This window comes from Marmota flaviventris, chromosome X (genome assembly GCF_047511675.1).
Source record: "Marmota flaviventris isolate mMarFla1 chromosome X, mMarFla1.hap1, whole genome shotgun sequence".
Classification (NCBI taxonomy): domain Eukaryota; kingdom Metazoa; phylum Chordata; class Mammalia; order Rodentia; family Sciuridae; genus Marmota; species Marmota flaviventris.
The window spans coordinates 95,297,995-95,319,801 of NC_092518.1; the positions used below are offsets into that span (position 1 = coordinate 95,297,995).

The 21,807-nt window shown below is 35.0% G+C and overlaps 1 protein-coding gene across 4 annotated transcripts in view; it reads left to right on the plus strand.

The window, feature by feature from the left end:
* Positions 1–21,807, plus strand: part of Pak3 (p21 (RAC1) activated kinase 3) — an 83,773-nt gene that overhangs the window by 31,690 nt on the left and 30,276 nt on the right. For all 4 annotated transcript variants that reach the window (XM_027932417.2, XM_027932425.2, XM_071606023.1 and 1 more), the window contains 3 exons: positions 2,639–2,770; positions 4,336–4,501; positions 12,985–13,048. In XM_027932417.2, the coding sequence (XP_027788218.2) occupies positions 2,639–2,770; positions 4,336–4,501; positions 12,985–13,048 (362 nt within the window). The remainder of the gene's footprint in view (positions 1–2,638; positions 2,771–4,335; positions 4,502–12,984; positions 13,049–21,807) is intronic.

Consider the following 21,807-nt stretch of genomic DNA (forward strand, 5'->3'; position numbering starts at 1 on the left):
GAACTCCTATACTCCACTTTATTTTGTTGCTGTAAATTTTTGAAATGGTTTTAAAAAATATTGATTTTTGAAATGATTTGGTTATAAGTAACATTTAATGTATGATTATGTATAATTTCTTGGCAAATCTTTGTGAGTACTTAAGAATTGTTGCTAAATAAGAAAATCTAACCTACAATTTGTTTTCAATGTAATGAAATTTCTGTAAATGCTAAATTTAAGTAATTGGTTATGTTGAGGTATTATTATACTCAATAGACATTTGATTATAGATTGATTAATTTACTTGATAGTTTTATAGTGTCCTTTTAGAACTGATGATTTTTTTCTAATCTGAAACATCTTCATAGGCCGGCATGAAGCTTGTTATACCCAAGTCTGGTTTATACTGCCTAACTGATAAAATAGCAGCATTTTTCACATTATAAAAAAATCTACTTCATTTATATGAACATTCTGTCATTAGGTATATTCTTTTTAAAAAAAAATATTTTTTAGTTGCCAGTGGATTTTTTTACTTTATTTGTTTATCTATATGTGGTGCCAAGGATCAAACCCAGGGCCTCACACATACCAGGCAAGCATTCTACTACTGAGCCACAACCCCAGCCCCTCATTAGGTACATTCTTGATTCCGATAATCATAAGACAGAGCACCTTTCCAGAAAGAAAAAATATCAAAACAAATACAATAACCCAAAGGTAATTTCTTCCTGCACCTAACTGAATTGCCCTGAACAGATAGTGTTTCATAAGAAGAAAGTGATTTTTTTAAAGCTGGTATCTTGGTGTTGTTAACATTTGTTACTATTGCTATAGCCATAATATGATACCATAGCCCAGTTATTATGATTAAGTTAATAATAAATACAGGTGGATAAATAAGAAAACCAATGTCTAATACACATGAACTTCAATCTATAAACCACTTAACATCTATATCAGGGAAATATTCTTTCACGTGTTTATCAATTCTAGGGTGCCTTATTTCTCAAAATATATAAATATTGCTAGCTCCTATCAGATATGTGTTATACCTTATGACTCTACTGTAGGTATTTACATTGCTGTAGAAAATCCATATTGAATTTTTAATCACAGACTGAGGTCCTTTGACCTAATAGTCTTTATAGTATACCTATAACTGCCCCAGGATCTTTGAATTCAAGGAATAAACATTCATTGTAGAATGACTGTGGGCAATATACCCAGTAATGTAAACAATAAACTAGTAAATTCATAAAAACAAAAACAAAAAATACAAAGCAGCTATAATAAAGCTGTTCAGCAGAAATACAAACCTTAAATTTAAATTCACCTTAAATTTTCAATCACTTCAGAAAAGTAAAAAAGAAATAGTTGAACTAATTTTAATAATATATTTAATTTAATCCAATATATTAAATTAATATTTTAATACATCAATATATACGTATCGATGAAACATTTTTTAAAATTATCTCATGTGACTGGGAGTGGTGGTTCTCGCCTGTAATCTCAGTGTCTTGGGAGGCTGAGGCAGGAGTATCACAAGTTCAAAGCCAGCCTCAGCAACTGCGAGGCACTAAGCAACTCAGTGAGACCCTGTCTCTAAATAAAATACAAAATAGGGATGGGATGTATCTCAGTGGTTGAGTGCCCCTGAGTTCAATCCCCAGTACCAAAACAAATAAACAAACAAATTATTTCACATTAAGTATATAACACCTGGAATGTACTTTACACTTAGAACACAGTTCAATCTACCTGCATTTTAATGTTCAATAACCATATGTAGCTGGTAGTTCCTATATTGGACAATGTATCAGAATAACAAGTAAAGCTTGTTATAACACATATTGTTGGGCCACACTTGCAGAGTTTCTGATTCCAAAGTGCAAAGAGCCCAATAATTTGCATTTCTAACAAGTTGCTTGATGATGTTGACTTGGGAACCATACTTTGAGAACCATAACCTTAGTTTTTTTTAAAATAGACTTTGCAGCCATTCTGCCCCTGTGTTAACATGAATGATCCTAGGTATTGTGGTGGTGGTTGATATTGTTGGTGATATTATTATAATTTATTAGTTATTGTAAATCAACATTAACCTATTGGTTAATATCAAACAATTATTTATGTGGATAGGTGATTAGATCTTCATTTCTATTACTGTCTGAGTGCTTCTTTTCAGGAGGCTGAACAAGGAAGAAACATTTACTGGCTTCCTTATTTTTAGTGAGTATTTGCAGAGCTGTATTAATACAATATCCATATGCGTGCTCTGCCCTTCTCAAATTGACAAACCATCAGTCAACAAATTGACAATGTATCCAGTACATATTTGAGGCTTTAATGGCAGTTTGATTTTTAAGTACTCATTGGATTCAAAAACATTTAACTTTAAAATACTAAAGTAATAAATAGTTCACTGTTTTTGAGCTCCGTGGAAAACAAAAAATGGTTCATTCCATCGTGAAACAAATTGATCTCTGAATGTGAGCACATCTTGCACACCAGATTATAAATGGTTCTTCTCATTTGTAAAATACATAGCTCCTTCCTATCCCTACATGCTTAAATATTCATTTCTGTTTTCTCATTTCTGATGAAAAACAATGAGAATTAATACCTGATACTTAATTTTTTTTCTCTTAAGAGTACAAAAACAGCATCTGAGCCTCCTTTAGCTCCTCCTGTATCTGAAGAAGAAGATGAAGAAGAGGAGGAAGAAGAAGATGACAATGAGCCCCCACCAGTTATTGCACCAAGACCAGAGCATACAAAATCAGTAAGTTACAAGTGATTATTTCTACATGGTTCAGAAGATGACCTGTGGAACATAGACTTAGAATACAATTAATCAACCAGTAACCTAAGTAGCATATCTTATATTCACAGAACTTGAGTATCAGATATGATGCTGTGTTTTTTTAAAAAAAATATTTATTTTTTAGATGTAGGTGGACATAATACCTTTATTTTATTTATTTATTTTCACATGGTGCTGAGGATTGAAACCAGGGCTTCATGCTTGCTAGGCAAGTGCTCCACCACTGAGCCCCAGCCCTAGCCCTGATGCTATTTTTGATTAGTTTTTTTTAGTTACATATAACATTATAATTCATTTTTAATTATAAAATCATGGAATATAATTTGTTCTAATTCAGTTTACTTATAGTTTTTTTTTAAATTAGTGCCTTGTGGATATAAATAAAGGTGAGATTCACTGTGGTGTATTCACGTGATTACATAGGAAATTTCGATCAGATTCATTCCACTGTCTTTCCTTATCTTGTCTCTTCTCCCTCCCCTGATCTTACTTCTATTTTGATAGAATTCCCTTTTCCCTACCACTTTTCTGTTTTTTCCTTATTTTGGTCTAGCTTCCGCATGTCAGAGAAATCATTTGACCTTTCACTTTCTGTGTCTGGATTATTTCACTTAGTATGTCGACCTCCAGTTATACCCTTTGGCAACAATGCCATAATTTCATTCTTCTTTATGGCTGAGTAATACTCCATTGTGTATATATACCACATTTTATTTTTTCATTCGTTTGTTAAAGGGCACTTTGGTTGGTTCCATAGCTTGGCTGTTGTGAATTGTGCTGTTATAAACATTGATGTGGCTGTGCCACTGTAATAGGATGATTTTTGATCTTTTGGACAAAGAATGGACTAGGAGTGGAATACCTGGGTCATGTGGTAGTTCAATACCTAGTTTTTTGAAGAATCTCCATATTGATTTATGGAGTATTTGCACTAATTTACAGGCCCACTGACAGTGTATGAGTGTACCCTTTTCCCCACCTCTTCGCCAATGTTTATTATTATTTATATTCTGATGGTAGTGAAATGAAATCTCAGTGTAGTTTTGATTTACATTTCCCTGATTGCTAGAGATGTTGAATTTTTTTTCATATATTTATTGGCCATTTGTGTTTCTTCTTTACAAAAGTGTTTAATTATTTTGTGTGTTCTTTTTATATTGCAGACATTAATGTGTTCTTTTTATATTGCAGACATTAATTATATTATATTTTATATTTTTCTGAGTTCTTTTTATATTGCAGACATTAATGCTCTATCTGAGGAGCAGGTGGCAAAGATCTCCCATTCTGTAGGCTCTCTCTTCATGCTCCTAATCATTATCTTTGCTGTGCAGAAGATTTTTAATTTGATGCCATCTCACTTACTGAACTTTTATTTTATTTCTTGCAGTTTCTAAGTCTTATTAAGGAAACTAAAAACTCTTTAAACAATTATGTTTAAATGAGATGACAGTGTCTCAATATCATAGTTATTCCATGGCCTATGTTTTAATTATAGAACTTGGTATTATTTTGTTTCATAGATCTATACTCGTTCTGTGGTTGAATCTATTGCTTCACCAGCAGCACCAAATAAAGAAGTCACACCACCTTCTGCGGAGAATGCCAACTCTAGTACTTTGTACAGGAATACAGATCGGCAAAGGAAAAAATCAAAGATGACAGATGAGGAGATCCTAGAGAAGCTAAGTGAGTTTGTTTATTTTTTTCCCATCATTACTTTCTTCAAGAGAAACTTTCTACTAATCTATTTAGAAGGAGGATTGATCTTTTGGAAGTTTGTATCTGCTTGTATGAACTCCAGGATACCCACAGTCATGAGATGAAAAGCTTGTGACTCACTCTCCTAACTTAACAGTAACAAAATATTTTTACTTGAAAAACATGTCAGTTAGGGTAACAGCATGACAAAACAAATCACATAAGAGATTTTGTCTTATGATTACCCCACAAATCCAGGCACAGTTGTGCACACCTGTAATCCCAGTGACTCAGAAGGCTGAAGTAGGAGGATAACAAGTTTGAGGCCAGCCTAGGCATTTTAGCAGGATATTGTCTCAAAATAAAAAAGGGCTATGGAGGGCTGGGGTTGTGGTTCAGTGATAGAGCACTTGCTTAGCATGTGTAAGGCACTGGGTAAAACAAATAAATAAAATAAAGCTCTATCAACAACTTAAAAAAAACTATAAAAAAGGGCTAGGGATGTACCTCAGGGGTAGAATATCTCTGGGTTTAATCCCTAGTCTCCCCCCATACAAAAAGAAATTAAACCATCAAAAGGGATATAATAGTCTTATGATTTCTCCAAGCATTCCAACTGATCAATCACAATAGAAAAATCAACCTCAGAGCCCATCATAGCTAATTGCAACTTACCACAAATAAAGCAGCCTTTTCCCTTAATTTAGCATTATTTCTATTTGGTATTGGGGGCAGAGCAAGCAAATGCTTATAGTCTCCTTCCACAATGTCATTACTGTGTACATGCTTGTGCACATACATTTTTTAAAAAATATACTTTATTATTATTATTTTTTAGTTGTTAATGGACCTTTATTTCATTTATTTATTTTTATTTGGTTTTGAGAATCAAACCCAGCGCCTCATACATGCTATGCAAGTGCTCTAACACTGAGCTACAACCCAGCCCATGCATATACACGTTTTACCCCAGTTTTTCAAAACATTCACATTCTACTCAGTTCTGGGTCAAGAAGATAAAAATTTAGGTGTTCTTCTTCAAAGAGTCAAAGGTCTATGCATCATACTTATTAAACTCATGTAAAATCAGTGAGCCCCTGTCTCTAAATAAAATACAAGATAGGGCTGGGGATGTGGTTCAGTGGTTGAGTGCCCCTGAGTTCAATCCCAAATACCAAACAAACAAACAAAAAAGTTGCAGGACACAATGGAAAGATAATGTCCTGTCACCAAGAAACTTACATTATTTTTGAAAGATAAGATTTAGTAGCATGGTACAATCAAAGAATAAGATGTAATCTCTTTTCAGGCAATTGTTTTAATTTAAAAAGGAACAGAGAAAAGGAAGAGAGCAATTCCAGCTGTAGGCCACAAGGAGGCTCTGAGGAGGTGGTGGTCAGGACCATTTTACTCTATTGGGGACATTTTATTAAGTTTGGATACAGTGTTGTCACAATTCAGAGAGTGCTGCTGGCATCTGGTGGACAGAGGCAAGCAGTGTTTCTAAACATCTTACAATGCACAGGATACTTCCCCTCCGTTTCCCTTCACAACAAAGTATTATTCATTTCCAAATGTCATCAGTTCTGAAGTTGAGACATTTTGAACTAGAGGTATTTTGGAAAAGCAAAGATTGGCTTTGTAGTTGTTAATGAGCACTCACAATTGGAATTGTGGGACTTTAGCAAACTGACTTTACTCTATGTGATTAAATATTCTTCTAGCACCAGTACCGACCATTTATTATTACAACCATAATCATTCTCATTTACTGGGCACTTTCTGTACTGCCCACTTTACATACATTATCAGGGTTAATTTTCTCCATAATCTCTTGAGGTAGATTTGAATGTCCTCATTTTATAGATCACTGAAAGTAAGCTTGAAAAGGCTTAAGTGACAAAGTCACCAAATTACAGTAATGAAGGACAGAACTAGATTTTTACCTCTTATCTATATGCCTTCAAAGCTTACACTCTTCCCATTACCCACTTTGCTTTGCATATCCCAACTCTTGTGTAAAATGGAAGGAAGAAATGAAAGAATTCCTGGATAATTTAAGTTCAATTACTTACACTATTTCCTTAATTTCTTTCTTTGTTCTGTACACATAGATGTGACCTGTGAGATTATATCAGATCTTAAACATCTTTCAGCCTTGCTTTACGTAAACAGACTGGTATTTAGTATCTGTTTCAAATCTCATTAGATGGATTGTAATGAAAATGCATTTGTACCTTTTAAGATTTTTTTAAATATTTTTCAGTTATAGGTGACACAATACTTTTATTTCACTTATGTATTTTTATGTGGTGCTGAGGATCGAACCCAGTGCCTCACATGTGCTGGGTGAGCACTCTACCACTGAGCTACAACCCCAGCCCCATTTGAATGTTTTTTGTTGTTGTTGTGTTTTTTAAATATTTATTTTTTAGTTATAGCTGGACACAATTCCTTTATATTTTTATTTATTTTTATGTGGTACTGAGGATCAAACCCCAGGCCTCACACGTGCTAGGCAAGCGCTCTATCACTGAGCCACAATCCCAGCCCCCATTTAAATGTTTTTTAAGTTAGCTGACAAACATTATTTTACTGGGATAAACTCTTGGTTTTCTTGCAAACTATAAATGTGCTGGAAATGTGGCCTGTATGATTTCTTGTTTCTTCATTTCTGCACTAAGCAACAGCATGAAGAGGGAAAAGCTACCTTTGGTAACATTTTTATTAAGAATTGAGTGTTTTTTCCTGTATTGGGCTTTATTCTTGGGCTCAAAATCTCTTTTCCTATAGCCAGCGGGTCATCTGTGACTGTTCATGCTATACCTACGCATCTTGACAGGGAGAACTGGTAGAGAAATGGAGGAGTGTTTCTTAATTAGTAGATCCAGGCTGAAAGATATGTCACAGTCTCGGCCTTGCTTTGCTATCACCCTCCCTGTGCCCTTTGTCACTAACACACTCACACTTGGTAACCTTAGACAAGTCATTTTGCCCAGTGAGCTTCATTTCTTATCTGCCAAATGAAGTTAAGAATCATAACTAGATTTAAGAAGTTTGTCTATGGGGTGGATTTTAGAGAGTTCAGCCTCTGGTTGTGGACAGGCATTGAAGTGAGAAACACCCTGATTCAAATTGCAGACCCATGGGGCTGGAGTTGTGGCTCTGTGGTAAAGCACTTGCCTAGCATGTGCAAGGCCCTTGATTCTATCCTCAGCACCACATAAAAATGAATAAAACAAAGGTATTGTGTGCAACTACAACTAAAAATAAATTAAAAAAAAAAACAAGTTGCAGACCCACTGTTACTAGCTCTATCACTTTGATCCAGTTATTTAACTTTTGTGGACCTTTCTTTTCTTCATCACTTGGGATAGTAGCAGTAAAGAGTATTAGCTTTATACCACTGTGATAATTGAATGAGAATGATTCATGAAATAACCTCAGCAAATGTATGTGGCACATAGTAGTTAGTTATTCAAAAAACTGGTAGGTACTGTTTTTTCTTACATGAATATGAGGCCTTAATAATATAACACAATGAAATACACAATTTTTTTAGTGTATGTGCTGGGGATGTAACCCAGGGCCTTGCTCTTGCTAAGCAAGTGCTTTATCACTGAGCTAAAGCCCTGGCAGCTGGGGTCGAATCATTGACACAGACTAGCTGTGTGACACTGGCAAAAGCACTTAACCTCTCTGAACTTCAGTTTCTTCATCTGAAAAACTGGAGATGATATTAAGAATGTAATGGGTGAAGACTAAATGAGTTAAAATACATAAGACATCTAAAAAAATAAACAATAGCATAAAAATGACTACTATGCTATTTTCACAAAGTGAGAGTCACCATATTTTTCAGTACTTGAAGTAGGACAGAATTAAAGTAAAAATAATTTCAAATGCATTGTCTCTATACAAAAGTGATTGAGGACCTTGGAATTGGGGGTATCATTAGAGTTTGGGGAAGGATTAGAAGAGCCTATGCTGAGAGACAAAGGAGCGGGTAAAGGGAGACAGAGAAGGAAAAGGATGGCCTACAACCCACTCCAGAGTGGACCCCACAAACATTAACAGGAGGAAAAGGAAGCCTCTATTTAATCATCCTCACCTTTAGCCTCAGGGAGCTGATTGCTAGGAGGCAGGCAGTCCAAACCACAGAGCCACTAGGCTATTCATCTTCCATGCAGATACTGATTGTGGGGGCCAAACCAAGGGATCATTAAGTCCTGAAATGAACAGATCATCTTTCAGTTTTACACAGACAGATCGCCTGAGTCTGGCTTGTTCATTGTGGTCTGTGTGGATCTGTTGGAAAATAAAGAAAGTCCTACATTTTAGTTAAAAATTCCAAAAAGGCACATTCAGCAAAACAAGCAATGCTGGAAATATGTCTTTATCCTCTTTCCTCCAGGGTCCTACAATCACCTATTCCTCTTTTCCTTCCCCTACCCCAGTATTCCCCACTCAAAACTCACTTTCCTAAGCCATCCTCAGATAGAACTGATAGTAATTTAGGAAACTATTTTGCTTTTTCTCAGGAGTCAAAACCTTTATTATGTCAAAGAGAATATGTTTTAATGGTAGGAGTTCAGATTAGCTTAATATGTCAGAGAATGCATTGATGGGTTTTGTGCCAGTGAAACCACAATGTGAGAGCTCTTTTCCAAATACTAGCATTTACTGATTTTGTAAAACCTTGTACTTGAAAGTGAATGGTTTGGTTTCTGTTTAGGGAATTGCTTTGGTAGAAAATTGTTCTGATGTTGCTATCATTTTTTTCTCTGAATTTTGGTTTGCTTATTTTTTTCACCTTTTAAATATTGTATCACAATGTTTTTCTTTTGCTTTATTGTATTTGAGACTCAGGATTGTAAACAAGACCTTCAATACCCTTGCCTAACATCAGTAGATGGCAGCACACACTGTCCTGTGAAGGGTAATGGGTGAGGGGACGCCATTTTATTTGAACAGTAGTTAAATTCAGAAGCAGAATCTCAGGAAAATGGTTGTCTTTTGGTAATCCTCATGAAAGGATTTATTTCCAGATTTTTTTAACCTACATACCATGGAAATAAAAGTTGAATAATTTACTACCATGGAGCTTCATTAACTGAACCCCGCCAATAAGAATTGGTCATAATTCAGAAAGTGGCTTGGGCTGAAGCTTATTTTGCTTTTGATCAGTCTATGGAAAAGAGTCTGCTCAGCAACTTAATAGTAAAACTTTCTTAGAAAACTATAAACTACTTAGTAAAACTATGGTTTCAACTGACTTTAAAATCATCATTTCATTAGGGAAAAAAAGGGTCAGGCACTTACCCATTAATAACTGACTTGAAAAATATGGCTTTTAGTGATGTGGAAATCTTCAGACAACTTGAAAAATAAAATAGCAACTCAGAAATTGCTAAGTGGGTGGTATTCTATAGAGACAGCTCATGTAACATATATTCTTTATCCCATATTAAACTATGAGGCATTTATAAAAGATAATGCCTAATTTTAATTGAGTTCAATTAAATAAATATTCACTGAATATTTGATATATTTTATAAACAGCATTGAGGAAGAAGGCACTATGGATACAGAGGTGATACGACATGACTCCTGTCTTTAAGAAACTGTGTCAAAGGGGATAGCAAACAGATGGATAAAATGATCTAATAAGGAGAGGGGGAAAAAAGGAAAAACTAAAGAGTGAGAGAGGAAAAATATAGTAGTAGCACAGAGAGGGTAAGTTACTGACTTTATTCAAAGGGATCAGGGATAACTTCCTCAAAGAGGAAACATCTGAGTATTAAGGCATGAATAGAAGCCTATCCTGAAGAAAAATGGGAAGGACATTCCAGATAAAGACTTGACATCATATGCCTAGGACTCTAATGTATTCAGTGTTAATTGAACTAAGATTCAGTAGTGGAGGGTTTTGTTGGAGTTACAGAAGAGGCATCTAAGCTGTTAAGCAGAAGCTAATCTTGATCTGCAGTTAAGTTTGTTTTGATTAGATGAGAAGATTCTAGTGGTAAAAGATGTGATGGGGAGAATTAGAGCTGAATCATGAGAAACCTTGTACTCAATGCCAAAAACTTTAGGCCTTACCCTGTAGATGATAGGGAATCATCCTGGTATCCTGAACCACAGAGAATCACATGTTTTGATCAGGTATCTACTTCCAGCATCACCGGAGAGGTGTGGACTCTGATCTGAAATAGGCAGAGAGTGGAAACAGGAAGTCCATTTAGGAGGCTGCTGGAATAACTCAGGCAAACGATGATGAGAATCAAATAGAGAATTAGGATTCACATATATAATGAATAAGGTTAATAAATGTTCATTTTTTTCTATAGAAAAAATTACAAAGCAAAGAAAAAGTTGTTGAGAGCCCAAGTAAAGAAGCAGAAATAAACAAGGGACAGGTAGAAGAGATGTCTAGGAAGTAAAGAGATTCCAACTTGGTAGGAAACTGAATGAGCCAGTGAGGTAAAGGATGAATCAAAGATGATCATATTTCTGACCAGGCTATAGAGTGGGTGAATTGACAGTAGCACTGATTGAGATTGGAACTACTAGAAAAAAAGTTATATCAACTCATATTGCCTAAGTGTTATTTAACCTCATGTAAACATGGACTTCCTTTACCAAAAAAAAAAGCAAGAACCACCTCAACAATCTGATGAATAGTCCATGAGTGAAACACTTTACTAATTTTTTTCTGAATATGATTAGATATGAATCAAGCTGTCCATTGGCCCAGAGAATAGATATTGTCTAAATTTGCATGAGGCATCATCTATAGACACAGCACAGCATTCAAATACATAATTGTTTTTTTAAAAAAATATTTATTTTTTAGTTGTAGTTGGACACAATACCTTTATTGTATTTATTTTTATGTGGTGCTGAGGATCAAACCTAGGGCCTCACATGTGCTACACGAGTGCTCTACTGCTCAGCCACAATCCCAGCCCCTACATAATTGCTTTTTAAAAAACATTTTATAGTAGATGGACACAATGCCTTTATTTTATTTGTTTATATGTGGTGCTGAGGATGGAACCCAGTGCCTCACACATGCCTGGCAAGTGCTCTACCAATGAGCCACAACCCCAGCCCCATAATTTCTTATTCTAATCCATTTAATAGACAAATATTTGTTGAGTGGCAGCCACTGTTCTAGGCACTGAAGTTAGAGATGAAAAGCCAAATTTCGTGGCCTCCAGGAAAAGCATGTGATTCTCATTAGAGGGATCAGAGAAGACTTCAAAAGGGAGAGTGTTTTAAGATTATATTTAAATGATAATTATGAATTCATGAGTTAGATGGGAAGGGGAATTGGAAAGTCTATATGAAGACCTATGCATTGGATAGTGATGGCATGTAAACTCAAGGTAGTACAGAGAGAGAGAAGAAGAATACTGAAGAATACTAACACTGGTTAATAGGAGCCAGATGGTACTGGATGGTGAAGGACCTGTGCACAACTAGAGAATTTGGTTTTGATCCTTCAGTGATCAGAAACTTTTAAGTGCTTTCTTAGAGATGGTTTAGAAAACAGGAAAAATAGAGAGTTATTGCTAACAAGTACAAGGTACCTTTTGAAAATGATGAAATTTTCTAAAATTACATCATGATGATGTTTACACAAGTCTGCAAATATACTAAAAACTATTGAATTGTGTGCTTTAAATGGCTGAAGTTTATGGTATGTAAATCCTATGTCAATAATGCCATTTAAATATTTGAAGCACTGGTAGGGCCCTAGGTCCAGGGATGTATGTTTTTAAAAAGTGAAAGTCTCATTACTTTATGATCATACTTTGTTCTTCATTATACCCATCCCTATCCCTCATTGTCCTTAGCACAGAACTAGGTGTACAGTAATTACTCAGTAGAAACTTGTACAGCAGAATTGAATGTAGTGTAGTGATTAACTTTATTCCAAGTCAGAGAATTCGTCTTTCCAATAATAAAGTTTAATAAAAGTGTCTAAAAAATTCTTAGATGTTTTCATTTCCTAATCTACAATATTATTTTATGAAAACTTTGTGACCAACCCTGTTTTGTTTTCCAAACATCATCAATTTGGGCTGGGGTTGTGGCTTGGTGGTAAAGTGCTTGCCTAGCACATGTGAGGGGAGGCACTGAGTTAGATACTCCACAGCACATAAAAATAAATAAATAAAAATAAAGGTATTGTGTCCACATACAACTAAAAAAACATAAAAACATCATCAAACTTTAATATAAGCATCATGGGTAATTATTACCACTTTAATTCATATGTTACTATTTGTTTTTAAAACAAACGAAAAGTAGCATGTTTCATAAATATGAGAGTATTTGCTTAATTTTTGTCATTGACTTTATTAGAGAGAAATCAATTAATCAGTTTAAATCTCTCTCTCTCTCTCTCTCTCTCTTCTCTTCTCTTCTCTCTCTCTCTCCCTCTTTCCCCACCTCTCTCTTAGGAAGCATTGTGAGTGTTGGAGACCCAAAGAAAAAGTACACAAGATTTGAAAAAATTGGTCAAGGGTAAGTGATGGTTATTTGAGATATCAAAAGATGAGCACCAGCAAGAGGTATTAAAATTTAATAACAGCTTGGATTCCTGCCAATTCATGCTTGTCATTTCTTGGATTGTGTTTGCGTTTTACAATCTTGGTCTTTCAAGCTGGCAGACTGACTAATAATTAAATCTACAAACATATCTGCTGGATTCCCAAGGATCTGGTGCCAGAGATTTGACTTAGAAGTCTGTCATGGGCTCTAGGAATCAAAACTTTGCAAAAAGTTCCTGATATTCCTGATCATCAGCTAGACATGGGAACCAGTGTTAGATCACTGGAACTGAAGGGAGGGGTCAACGGTTCTGCAAGTCAGCTATAATTAGGTATATCTCGTAGGCCTTAGTGTGATACTAAATGGGAGGGCCTGAGTCAGCAACAGTGTTTGAAGTAGAAAAGTTCTGTATAAAAAACTGTGCCTTCCTAAGTCACAATCCTCAATTCATTTGCTTCGTTCCTCAATGGAAAATACTACAAGACAAGTTGTAAACGGACAATGTCATGCATTGAAGAGGACTAAGAAAAGAAAATCTGGTTTTAGATTTTATTTTAATCGGTGAAGACTCTGGGAGTGCTATTAGTAAAGGTGAGATATACACTCCATTTGGAAATAGCCCTCCAGATCGTTGTTATTCAATATGGTAGTCATATTTACATTTGGCTGTGCAGCATTTGCAATTTGGCTAGTCCAAATCAAGAGATATGCTGTAAATATAAAATATACATCTAATTTTGAAACAATATGAAAAAAGAATGTGAAATATCTCCTTGGTAAATTGTATATTGATTACATGTTGAAATGATAAAACAACATATGTTGAATTAAATAAAATATATTATTACAATTAATTGTACTTTTGAAAACGTTTTAAACTGTAACACTAGGAGGTTTATAATAGGGTTTATATTAGGTTCTTTTTCTTTCTAAATATTTTGTTGTTACAAATTGACATAGTGGTGTACATATTTATAGGCAACTGTGTGATGTTTGGTACGTGCAAATATCACATGATATTCAAATCAGGGTGAGCATATCTATCTCCTCCAGTATTTATCACTTCCTTGTGCTGAAAACATTCCAAGTCTTTTCTTCCAGCTTTTTAAAAATATACGTTACATTATCATGATCTATAGTCACCATACTGTGAAATAGAGCATCAGAACTTATTTCTCCTAACTATAATTTAGTATCCATGGATGAGTCTGTCCCCAACCCTTCTTCCCCATTACACTCTTCAGCCTCTGGTAACCATTATTTTGCTCTTAACTTCTATAAGATCAACGTTTTTGCATTCTACATATGAGTGAGTTCATGGACGATTTTTCTTTGTCTGGCTTATTTTACTTATTATGCTCCAGTTCCAGTCATGTTGGTGCAAATGACAAGATTTCATTCTTTTTAATGGCTGCATATATGACCATATTTTCTGAATCAATTCATTAGTTGATGGATACTTGTGTTGATTCTATTTCACTATTGTGAATAGTCCTGTAGTAAACAGGGGAGTTCAGATATGTCTTTGACATGCTGATTTGATTTCCTTTGGCTATATTACCAGTAATGGAATTACTAGGTCATATGGTAATTCTATTTTTAGTATTTTGGGGAACTTCCATTCACATTCTCACTAACAGAATGTGAGGGTTCCCTTTTCTTCACATTATTGCCAACACTTGTTATATTTAGTATTCTTGATGATAGTCTCTGTTAGCGGACTGAAATGATACCTCACTGAAATTTTGATTTGTATTTCCCTGATGAGGAGTGATGTTGAACATTATTTTCTGATACCTATTGGATATTTGTATGTGTTTTTTAAGAAATATCTACTCAGGTCTATTTTTTTTTTTTTTTGGTTTTGTTTTTTTTCCAGTACTGGGGATTGAACCCAGGACCTATCTATTTGTACCCAGGCCTCTATCACTGAGCTATATCCCCAGCCCTATTACCCTTTTTGTAAAAAAAATTGTATCCTTTTTCACATTGAATTGAGTTTCTGGTATATTCTGAATATTAACTTCTTATCAGATATATAGTTTGTTAATACTTTCTATGATTCTGTAAGTTGTCTCTTTGCTTTATTTTTTCCCTTTGCTATGCAGAAGCTTTTTGTGTGATATAATACCCTTTGTCCTATTTCCACCTCACATTATCTTTCTAATGGACAGAACTGCTATAATTGTAGGATTAAATGGGAGCTATTTGTTTATTTATTTAGTCACAAAGAGCTTTCTTAAAACAAAATTCTTTTTTAGAGGTGGGAATGAGAGATGTTATGATTTTGTTTTGATTGTTCATTCCCACCAAGACCCAACTGAGCCAACAATAGCATTGAATTTAAAAAGGAAAAAAAAAAGTAAGAAATGGTTTCAAATATCTCCCAGGTAATGAAGCAAGACTAATTCCTACAAGAACAAAGATTAGGCCACCAAGCAATTTTGCATACCAAAGAGATTTCCCCTTCTGCCTGTTATTTATACCCTGACCTCTAAAGGTGAAAAGTAAAGTTCTTTATTTCTGAGTACCTTTGTAAAGTCCGGATAATCTAAACTAAAACATCAAAGCAGAAATTCTGCTTGCCTTCTGCAGGAAAGTTTATTTTAAATTTCCACTGAGTTCATCATTTTAAAGAATGGTGAAATCACCGGATAGTTCACTTGCAGGCGAACAACCTTTTCATAAGCCTTAGAGGATAAGGATTCTATTTTATTTCTCCTTTTGTCTCCTTTAGTATCTAGCATAGTGCTTCCACCTATACTAGGCCTTGAAAAAAATTTATACAGTTATGGTCAACAGCCAACTTCATTTTGGCTGCACTCAAAGTTTAACTACCAAGCTTCCCTCCTCTGCTGCCCCCATTGCTCTAGAACTGTTTTTTGCATCAATAAATATTTGTTGAATTAATGAAAATTTTGTCTTTATAGCTTTCTCTTTCCTCTGGCTTTTCATGTGTGTATGCATGTGTGACTTGTGTGTTTTCGCTCTTGCTCTTGCTCTCGTCAGTGTATCTTCATCTCCCATAATGATTTAGTCTTTCTCACCACGTCTTATTCTTTGTCCTTTGGATATTGCACACATCTTTTTTCATGCATGTTTGCTTCCCCTTCTACTGTCCTCTCTGTCTCTCTGTTTCTCTCTCTCTCTCTCTCTCTCTCATACACACACACACACACACACACACACACACACACTCCAAATGGTCATAATATAAACCTCAATATATATTTTTATAAAATCAAGATGTATTTTCAAAATAGCTTTTAATATATAATCTAGCAACTTGAATATACTTATTTAATGTGATTTTATCATTTGTTTACTAATTTATTTTTTGTTCTTAGTATTCTCTGTTGTTAAGTTTAAAGTGAATGAGCAAAATATTTCTTTTTTTTCTCTGCAGATTCAGAAAAACCACTCATATATTAACTTGGTTTTTACTTACATGGCTCTCAGTTTATTTTTCCATGTATTACTGGCCTAAATTAGACAAACTAGTTCTACTCTCAATATATAGACCTTTTATTTTCTTTTCATTAAGTGTGGGGTTTTTATTGTTTTGTTTTACCTATTGTTGTGGCATCATTCAAATCGTTTCGGTAACCATTCAATGCTAGGAATAATCAACCCCAGTATTCCATTTTCAGCTTCAGGGAACACAACAGCTCACTCTTGGGAACCAGATTTAAGAAAAAACCTCTTCATTAATCACCCTTGACTACTTGGAAAACTAAATTTTTTCCAGAATGGGTTTCTGCCACCCCAGCATTCAGGCCTGGAGCCAGAGCATTGGGATCCATCATCCATAAGTCAAGTTCAGAATTCCAAGTCTAATAATTTGAAGACATAGCTGAAGAGTCAAAAGCTAAAGATGATATTATTTCACTCTGTTTGCTGTGAAAAGTGTTCTAAAATCAGCCAGACATTTTGAGCACATGCATACAAAGTGAAATTATGAAGAGAGGTAAGGAGGGGGGAGACAAAGAGAGAGAGAAGGAAGAGAAGGAAGAAGAAGGAAGGAAAGAAAGAAAAAAGGGAGGGATGGAAGGAAGGAAGGTACTTCCCAAATTGTCATTAATAACATGAATTCATCTGAGATGTATGTGGTGGAAACAGAAGAATCTTCATTCTCTAGGATAGTTATGTAAATGAACTTGTTTGATAAATGTGGTAGGATGAGACAACAAAATCAAATATTTATTTTCCATTAGCAGCCTTCGTTGGCAAGCCTGTATAATTCCCAAATAAGTAGTAGCTATGTAACAGAGGGCTGAATTTACTAATGTTAGCAGCTGTTCCCACAGATTTCTCATTAATACATTGAATTTACTTTAAGACCTTTCCTTAAATGAGAATGCACTGAAAAATAAGCCCTTTTTCCCATCAGTTTCATGTTATATTTTCTCTTCAACAATGTAATAAAAAAATTGTGAGGCAGCAACTTTAAAGAGATGGTTTAGAACCAGTTTAACAAATACATTTTTCTTTCAGTGAACTTCTATCCTGTGCCTACTATGTATATAATACTGTTCAGAATCAGGTTCTGGGACTTCACAGCGACTTCTGTGTTCATTTTCCCCCTAAATATCTGATAGCGAGAAAAGGGGAATTGTATCAAAATATAAGCATACCCCCTTCCCCCATGCATATGCCTTTCTCTGATATTTTTGCCCACACACTTATCTTCACACTTATCACACTTATCTTCATCTCCCCCATAGATCCCTCCTTGGCCTCTCTGATCCTAATTGTCCTTTTCTGTCTTCTGCCCTTCAGAACCTTATAGATTATACCAGCATCAGCATGTATTTACTTCTTACACCTTAGTTTGTCTAGACAGGTAAAATTCCTTAAAAAGAGGCAAGATTGTAAACTCAGAAAGCTGTGAACAAATTGTTTAATTTCTTTAAGCATCAGTTTCTCCTTCATAGTAAAGCATAATGCACATACTTCATAAAGTTTTGAAATACAGAGAAGGTATTTAAAGTGCTTAGTGCACTCCATGGCGCATAGGTACTTAGTTAATGCTAGTTATTATTAGGAGTGAAAGATTTACCCATGTTCTACTATTATGCAGAGCAGAATACAGCAAGTATTAAAATTTACCTACCAAGAGCTATGGGCAAAGAAAGGGAGGTAAAATGATTTATAGCCAGGGAGGGGGTGTGAGGTCAAAATTCTTAGAGCAGTGTACATTTGAGTAGTGACCTGAGAAGATGTAAGAAGTTAACAAGTTGGGATTATGGGAAATTTCATTTGAAAGAAATCAAGTGAATATTTACTTTATACTATGGGATTCATTCCCTTTGATATCTGTAGTGTCTGCAAAAGTGTCTGGCATTGAGTGAATACTCAGTATTCGTTAAATGCATATTGAAAAGACCAGAAGAATAAAATATATGGATATACAAAAGTCCAATTGGCAGGAAAATTAATAGGAAATAATGCTAGAAAGATAGGTTAGGGGTATGTTATAAAACAACTTGAAAGATATAGGCTACACTGTTTTATATTTGTTTAAGTTTACTTTTTTCAGAGTAGGTGATACTTGGACTTGGCATAATATTCAGAAGGCACAGGAGAATTGATAGTGAAATGTGTGTCCCTCCAATACTTGTCGCTTAGCCTTCCATTTACCCTGTACAGAGGAAACCTCTAGAAAGAGACTATTGATGGTTTCATATATAATACTTTTATAGATTCTTTGTGCACATACATGTGCACACACACATGTAAACACAAGCTCACATACACATACCCCATACATGCTTAAATATAAGGTGACATGAAATAATTTTTAAAATATTATTGACCTACCTAAATACATAAACTGCTAGATGTATAAATAAGTGGTTGAATGTCTACTTATAATGTTTAATTTGTTAATTTACTCCTATTTAAATATTTGAAACCAAACATTACATAAAATTATATTGATTTGGGGAGATTTTTTTCTACTTTTATATTTCACAATCAGTGGCTTTCAAAATATTCATAGGCATATTTAACATTGTTGTTTTTATAATTACTAGAACCTCTTTTTGAGTCTCCTAGCAGCTATCCAAATGTATCATCTGCTTTCTATCTGAGATCTTTGAGATATTAAACTAACATGTGATTGTCCCTCAGTAGTTTATTCCTGCCATAATGTTAAGATGTTTGTTTTCTGAATCTGGCCTATAAAGTTTTATGACATATCCAGTATACCACTCCTTAAATCTTCTGTTACAAATATTCAGATTTACACAAAAGTAGAGAAAATAGTACAGGAGCACTGTGATTAATTTTGCCCATATTTAACACTTATCAATAATTTTTAATAAAATCAGAATGCCATTATAAGATCTTTCAAAAAATTAACACTTGTTTGATATTGTCTAACTCCTAGTCTATAATCAGAATTCTACAGGTATCTCAAAATGCTATTTTTACAGTTGATTTGTTCAAACTAACAAGTGAAGATGACCCACACATTGTCTTTCGTTGTGTTTGTTAAGTCTCTGTACTTTAAAGTAGTCTCCCTTCTTTTTCCACCATTAGAAAAGTAGGACATCATTGACTTGTTAAACTAGACATCATCTTGCAGAATGTACCTCTTTCTGGACTTGTCTGCTAGTTGCATACAGTATCATTTAACTTATTCATCTGTTCTCTGTATTTCCTATAAATGAGTGTTAGCTGTACAGGCTTAGTAAGATTCAAGTTCAGCATTTGGAAAGAGTTTTCATAGGTGGTGCTCTATCTATGTTTTGTATTCCATCACATCAGGATGCATTGTCCAATTGTCCTGTATTTAATGATGAGTAGATTGACTGGAGGATTCATTGGGTAACTTTCACCTTCCATGTAAAGTTACCCATCAACTTTTCATCCAATAGTTTCATCTATTGATGATTGTTGCTAAAATCAATTATTTCACGGGGGATTGAAAAATAGGGATTTTCTAAATCTGTCATTCTTCCATATTTGCTAGCTAGAATATTTTATGTGTGCTTGGTGTTGAGAGCCACAGCCGAAGGGGCCCCAGCAAGCTTCAAGCTGCCAGCAAACTTCCAGCTGCCAGCTGATGATTGGCTCACAGCGGCCCCAGCAACTTCTAGCTGCCAACTGATTGGCTCCTCTGCGGTGATGCTCATTGGGCTGTTTCCCCGCCCTTTCAGACCATGGAGCTGCTCATTGGGGGACTTTTTTGGCTCCGCCCACACGACCCAGCCAATCGGCCTCAAGAGCAGGAGGAGTGGGGGAGGTTGAGAGGCTTGTGGGAAGCCAGTGGTGGCAGTTGGGCTCTGAAGGTTTTTCCTGAGGAGCTGTTTTGTTTGGCGTGTGTGGTTCTAAAAATAAAGTTTGTTTCTTTTGACAAGTGGCTCCTGAATTGTGCCCAGCCAGACTGCGGCACTTGGTACTAGGGATTGAACAAAGGGGTGCTCTACCACTGAGCCACATATCTAGCCCTTTTTTAAAAATATATTTTTTAGTTGTAGATGGACACAATACCTTTATTTTATTTGTTTATTTTTTTTTTATGTGTTGCTGAGGATCGAACCCACATGCTAGGCAAGTGCTCTCTCACTGAGCCACACCCCCAACCCACTAACTGATTTTTTTTTTTTTTTTTTTTTTTTTGTGGAGCTGGGTATTGAACCCAGGGCCTTGTATATGTAAAGCAAGCACTCTACCAACTGAGCTATATTCCCAGCCCCATATCTACCCCTTTTTATTTTTTATTTTGAAACAGAGTCTTGTTAAGTTGCTGAGGTTGGCCTCAAACTTGTGATCCTCCTGCCTTAGCCTCTCAAGTAGATGGGATTACAGGCATGTGTTACCAGCACCCAGCTTAGAATTTTTTTTTAAGAACTATACTTTATCAGCTAGGGATCTTTAGCTACGCTAAAATGTAGTCATGCAAGAAAGTCAAGATGAATTCTTTATTTTTTTGGTAGAGTTGGATCAAACCTAGGGCCAAATCCTTCGTTATTATTGCCAATTTTAGTATAAGGAGTTGGTACCCACGTTACTTCCAAAAGTTTCCAATGAGTGGTGGTTTTATTTTATATTTTTAGGAAGGGAAGAAAGCTTTATCTTTTATTTAAAAGCATCCTTATAAACTCATGAGTTTATGCATTTTGTTTCATTTTCATTCATCAGTATTTTTAAAATATTTTTTCAGTTGTTAATGAACCTTTATTTTATTCATTTATTTGTTTGCAGTGCTGAGAATTAAACCCAGTGCCTCAAACATGTGAGGCAAGCACTCTAACACTAAGCCACAATCCCAGCCCATTCATTAGTATTTTTAATGATCAGACTATTCCATCTTTAGTTAATGGAAACCCCTTTTACTGTATTGACTTTGAAAGAGATCTTTTAAAAGCTTATTTAGGACATCTAATACTTGTACTTATAAGGCGACACCCCCAGAAATCATTTATGTGCATCCTTTCTTTTCTAATTCTAATAGGTACTCCCTATGGATATCTACAACTAGCACTGAATATTTCAACCTAATACGTATTTCCCAAACTGTATTTTGATGATTAAAACCAAATGAACCTTGTATTTGAACACAGTGCATCTCTCTCTATCTCTCTCATATTTTTAACACAGTGGCAACAGACTATATTTCCCCTTTTCTATTATGAGCCTCTCTTTTTCTGTTTTAAAGATGGTTTCATATCAGTAGTTTATTCTTTTTTTATATAATTTAATTTTATTTATTTATTTTCATGTTG